Genomic DNA, 6,262 nt, shown 5'->3' with positions numbered 1-6,262 from the left:
ATGCCAGCGCATCATATTTTGTTCATGACCTGCGCTTTTAAAATTCCTACCACATCACAATAAGACTAGTGAACAGTGCAGTGATTGTATGCTTTTTGTTCTAGCATATCGATATACCAGTCCCTTGCCTTTGGTGATAAACATTGAGGTCAACTGACTCAACTCATCTATACAAGATACTTTTTCTTGCCTGATGAAAATAGTCCTCCAATTTTTTAAAATGCTGATATACATTTTAAAATACAAACTGTGGTCCCCTATAGATAAAACAAATAAAGTTATCCTCTAACCAGTAACATAACAACATAAGAAATGGACCCTTCCAGTTGAAATACATACACACCCTATGGAAGACATAACCTTAATCTCACACACAGCCTGACACAGGTGGAGTACATTTCAAATTCAGGTAACCCCATTTGAAATTCACCCTCCCTATGTGGGAGATTAAGGTTATGTCTTCCATAGAGGGTGTATGGATTTCAACTGGAATAGCCTAATAGAAGGGAACAAACCAAAAGATTGATGAAGCCCTAGGAGCAAAACATTTTGCTTGATATAGAGGATGGAGACAGTGTGCATAGCATTATCGGGGCTTAGGAAAATTACAGAAAAACAGCTTGTGCCCCCCACCCCCCCCATCAGTCCCTGTGGCCCCCCCCCCCATCAGTCCCTGTGCCCCCCCCCCCCAATATGATGACCTACGCTACGTGACTGGATGTGGATTTCATTTCTCATACACTGTAACATTTTTGCCCCACTTCCTGAGATGGGAAGGGACAGATTCAGGTTTGTAATGTAATGAAATGTTTACAGGGCTTCATCTTCTATCTTTAGGTTTATTCCCTAAGATAGACAAGGACTAAATGTTTAAAATAATTTCATGAAACAAATTCATACCAAATCTCTAATTTACACATTTTGGTCCGAAATAAAAACATGTTGTAAATAAAAACAAAACAAAAATGTTGGAATTAATTAAAAGTGAATGTCACCAAAGATGTCTGGATACCTAAAGATAACAGACTCAAAATTGCAGCATACATAATGTTATGGTAAATCCACCCCTCTTGGTGTGTCACTCATTAAGGGCAGATAATGTACCTCTATAGTCTATATATCTACCTCAAGTCACCGGCACAAGCTTTGAAGTCCAGCGTGTGCTGCGTTGGCTTAGCGTTGTTTCTTGCGTGTACATAAGCGCCACTTTGATTGTGCACGTTGAAGTATGTACACGCATCAAGTAACGCTAAGCTAACACAGAACACACTAAATTTCAAAGCTGGTGCGGTGACTCGAGGTAGATATATAGACTATAATAGTATTAATTGGCAAGAGTCCAAACCCAAATGGTAATTTACATCTATACTGTAAAGATTTGCCTAATGGTGCACTTGGGTTCCTTTGCCTTGGGGTAAATTTCATATGCATATAGAGAGCTCCCTCCTCTGAAATCCCAACAAGAATTAAGGTTCCGTGCCCTTATTTGCTGGTGGGAATTTTACGGGAGGGCACTTTTAGGTTGTGCTTAAAATTCCACTTATGTCACGGGTGCCCATAGTGCCATTAGGCGAACCTTTACAGTATTGAAAGATTTGCGCATACAGTGATTAATGCACATTTTTGACAGTTCTTACATGCAGAACACACACAACCAAGCACTTTGAATCAAAGTTGGCTGGGCGCATAGTAAATTAATCCGGAGGTACAGTAAGTTGCCTCCATGAGCGACACACAAACATGGTGGAGTCGGTACCCTTTGGTTTTACCTCATTGGGAGATACATTAAGTTGCCTCCATGAGAGACACACAAACATGGTGGAGTCAACATGACTTTTTCCATCGTAATAATTAAACAACAGATTCCTTTGAGTAGATGGTTCACACTGACAGTCCAATTCTGGATTTCTTTGGTCTGGTCCTGGATTTCTTTAGGGTTCACATTGACAGCCTGGTTCTGGATTTCTTTGCAGCTGGTTCATCCTCATGAGGGGCACTTGGTGATTTGGCAGGTGTTAACTCAGGATCAACATAACCAGCCTGACATAAAAGGAAACAGAAAATGATCATGTTAAAGACCCATCCAGTTGACCAGGTAAACTTACAAGGGCAACCCAATTAAGTAGGCTTAAAATATAATCAAGTCAATGTTCACCTCTATACAATCAAACTTTACACAGCTCCCAACTTAATAATGTGTTTTCCAGATATTTGGAATTGCCTTTAAGGCATAATTTGTCAGAAGCAACTTTAGTCACACTTATTTACAATGCTAACCATGAGCGATTGGGTTTTGACCAATGAAGTATCTTGTCACTTCCAAAGCAATAATAAACAATCTGTTTCATTGGTCAAACCTTTGTTACAACATGCAGCAACTCAAGTATAAATTCAAGATGCAGGCACCAAGTTAGAATCTAGTATGCCACGCCTGTCGTACACCCTCTGATTATTTGAGAACTGTGCATACTCATGGAATAAAACGCAACTTGTGTGTAGCTTACCTTCACATTTTTAATTTGCAGAATACAATGGACTATTTACATGATTAATTCTAGAGGTGGTTTGCTAAAGCATGTTATAATCTGTAATTTCGCAGTATTTGTTTTATTCCGTTAGTTGATTAGTACCATATGTGTACCTCCATATCAAAACGATGCATGTGTCGGCTGCTACATGTGTCTCACTCATTTCAAATAATAGCTAGGGCTAAATATCAGACTCATCTAAAGTAGAGGTCACTTCAAATCATCCCCAGGTCACATGGTTGAGGAATGTTCTCTGTATTCGTAAACCATGTGACTTAGGATGATTTGAAGTGACCTCCACTTTAATTGAGTCTGGTATTTATTCCTAGCTATTATTTGAAATGAGACACATGTAGCAGCCGACAAGTGCATCGTTTTGATATGGAGGTACACATATATATTTGACCTAATTAGTGCCCCTCCCTTAATAAGCACCCCTACAGAATTTGTCGAGTGACTACACTTACTGTCTAAGCCTCCTCTGCCTTTTCAACCTACCAGTACAACTAGAGAGCACGGTGGCCGAGCGGAACGAGCTACGACTCATAATCAGAAGGTTGCGGGTTCGAGCCCCGGCGACGCCATCGTGTTGTGCCCTTGAGTAAGGCACTTAACCTCGATTACTCCTCTCCACCCAGGTGAGAAATGGGGAGCTGTTATGAATACTGTCCATTGAGCGCCGCCCAAAGGTATGAGCATGCCTTGGGCATTGTATGGCAGCTGACATATTCTAACGACGGCGGAATAAATGTAAAGCGCTTTGGTACATGTTCACATGTGAAAGGCGCTGTATAAATACCAACATTTATTTAAGCCTCCTCTGCCATTTCAACCTACCAGTACAACTAAATTCCATTAAAATTATGGATTAAAATTACTTCCTAAACCTTGGGATTATGATGATTTTTATCATAAATTTAGAATGCATGTAAATTTCCATTTGTACTGTTCATTTCATACTTGCATCAAAATGGTTATGTAATTATCTTGGTTACTGGATCACGCTATTTTGGTATGCCTTAGAGTGCGATATACTTTGTGTGGTGATTGTTTCGATAGTGGTTCATTACTTAAGCATGTGATCCCGTCAACAAAATAACATTACGTAACTTTGATACTGAATTCTCTGAACTTCTGTCCGATGAAAACATAAACCAACTTCTTGTTTGGAGTCAGCCATTCAGGTAACCCCATTCGAAATTCACACTCCCTATGTGGGAGATTAAGGTCATGTCTTCCATACAACTGGAATAGCCCATAGGAGTCCTATTCGTCCCTTTCTAAATGCTTTTAATAACACCCAATCATTTCCATACCTTTGCTTTTGTACGTCTCACTTCACACCATTTCTTGAAGCACAAGCTAGCCTTATATATGCTATCTCTATCCCTAAGTTTGGAGTACAGTCGGATGTGCTGCTCGGCAAACTTCTCTGGTAACATCTGTGAAACCTGAAATCATAACAAAGACAATTTTTTCACATTCCATATTATTTGATTGACTTCTGCTGCACTAGACTAAACATGCCATTATAAATGACCCGCAAATACTGCTCAACTAAAATGTGTTTGCATCAATAGAGTCACATCTTATGCCTAGTATTAGAATATGCAAATGCAGAAGATTTCTGCGAAGTGTAAAAAAAAGCTTAGGATTTGGCGCTAGGCAGCCCTTGTGTGGGATGATGATCAGCACCCCCAAAAGCTCCTGGATGTTAGCTTTTTGAGGCCCTTAAAACGCCTTTCCAAGGCTACTCAACCTTTTTTTGCAAAAGGACAGGACAGTGGGCGTATAATTGATTTTGTTTTGATTTAGCCAGATGGCTGCAAATGCAGACGATTTAATATGTTTTGCAGAAGACAGAAGATTGTCAGCAAATGAGGAAGTCTTCTGCAGGATCAAGAAGGGTTGGCAGCTCTGCTAATCGATATCAATGGTGCCACAGGTTACACACAAATCATCACATGGACCCTTGGGCCATAGGGTGCCCACTCCTGTATTTGGTGATCTTTTAATATGTATAATTTACCTGATTTTTCCTGACCATAACAGCCTGGTTTAGATTTCCCTTAGAGTAGAACCTTACATGCTTGATAGGGTCTTCAGCACCCATGCCATAGTTGAGATCAACAACCTGAAATTCACAAGATATTGACATAATAACCATTTTAAAGGTCATCAATAAGCAGCAAGCAAGCCAAGTTGACATGCCGTTGCCTTTCAAGTGTTTGGGACATGCATTAGAGATTCCCAACTACATAAAACAATTTTTAGCTGTGTGAAATCAGATTCAGATTCTATAAAACTTCTGATAGATATTGCTGAGGATTACCTCAGCATCCACTATATTCAACCTCTGGGTTATCGCAGAGCAGTTAGTTTTTCCATAGGATGTGTCTAACCAGGATATGCGGAGCTTCAAGCGGGAAGTAAGCTGCTATATTGGCGACAACCCATCAGCACTATCTATACCATATTTCACCCTATTGTGGCAGTGATGTCAGTGCATATTTCACTGGGTGCAGCTTCATACATTGTATAGCTAGCATTCACTCAAAGTGCTGGCGTATGCAAGGCAGTGCACGCATGTGCTTAATGACGCCGCATAGACGTGCCTGTGAAACAGCTGCCTCAATGCGTTGACATCACTGCAACATCAAGGTCAATGCCTTGATTAACTTTGTCATAAAAGAAAAAAAAGAATATGTATATCTTACATGTATGACAAGGTTATCCGGAGTGAGTTGTGGTCCACCCAAGTCCTCTTCACTTAAAGCAACAGCTATCTCTTGTAACATCACTGGGATCTCCCTCTGTAATCACAACAAGAATATTAATGTCAGCATGCTGGTCATACACCTAAACATAAAAAAATCCAAGTTGTGAGATATTTTCTCAAAATATCAAGAGCTATCTCAAGAACCATTGAACCAATACTAGGCTTGTTTGTGCTCATTTTTATGCATTTTTTACGCTGATTCCAAATATGGTCATGAAAATGTACAATTCTGAAATTTTTTAAAACTCATCATCTGCAGTCGACACCTGTGTGGAGAGGGTTAAGAGGAAATAAAGAGCCACAAGATCAATTGTTTTCAATCAATGGGTTGTCACTCAGTGGAGGGTCGTAAGCAAGTGTAATGGGCTTTTCCGTTTAAAAACCACACCCCCATTGTGGAACATTTTGGAATTCCAATCAATTCAACAATTTAAATTATTCCAGAACCTACCATTTTCATCCATAAAAAGTGGAATAGGTGTGGAAGATTTTGGAATTCTAAACAAAATTGTGTAATTTTAGGCAAAATTGTGTAATTTTAGACAAAATTGTGCAAAAAGTGGATTTTATATTATTTCAAAAATGTTCACCTGGAATTTCACATAAAGGTAGCAAAGATTTCCAGCTGGATTGGCCATAAGCTGCAACTGGAATTGAGATGGCAGTGAAATCTTCCACAAGGGGGGGGCAGATTTAAAATGGAATAGCCCAATACACTTTTAGGATGAAACATAATGCATTCTTCAAGTAATAAATCAGTTTCCCTAAACCCACCAAACCTTTTGACATTAACAGATAGGCGAGACACATGGCAATTTTCAGTGAACGACTCTTTTCAGAGCCACCACTTATTTACTTTTCGCTGTTGTCAAGGGGCGGTCCTCAGTAAACAGCTCTTTTCAGAGCCACCAAAACTGTTATATTAGCAGATAGGTGAGGTCTGCTTGTTCATTGT

The 6,262-nt window shown here is 39.6% G+C and overlaps 1 protein-coding gene across 1 annotated transcript in view; it reads right to left on the bottom strand.

Annotated features, from left to right (window-relative positions):
• Window positions 1-690: 690 nt before the first annotated feature.
• LOC140136229 (deoxynucleoside triphosphate triphosphohydrolase SAMHD1-like) overlaps window positions 691-6,262 on the bottom strand; it is a 35,513-nt gene continuing 29,941 nt past the window's right edge. The window contains exons 13-16 of the mRNA XM_072157951.1: window positions 5,246-5,341; window positions 4,558-4,662; window positions 3,845-3,979; window positions 691-2,040 (exon numbers count right to left, since the gene is read on the bottom strand). Of these exons, the coding sequence (XP_072014052.1) occupies window positions 1,939-2,040; window positions 3,845-3,979; window positions 4,558-4,662; window positions 5,246-5,341 (438 nt within the window). The 3' untranslated portion in view covers window positions 691-1,938. The remainder of the gene's footprint in view (window positions 2,041-3,844; window positions 3,980-4,557; window positions 4,663-5,245; window positions 5,342-6,262) is intronic.

This window comes from Amphiura filiformis, chromosome 16, assembly GCF_039555335.1.
Source record: "Amphiura filiformis chromosome 16, Afil_fr2py, whole genome shotgun sequence".
Taxonomy (NCBI): Eukaryota; Metazoa; Echinodermata; class Ophiuroidea; order Amphilepidida; family Amphiuridae; genus Amphiura; species Amphiura filiformis.
Note: the sequence above shows the minus strand (reverse complement) of the source record. Positions and strands in the feature narration are given on the sequence as shown.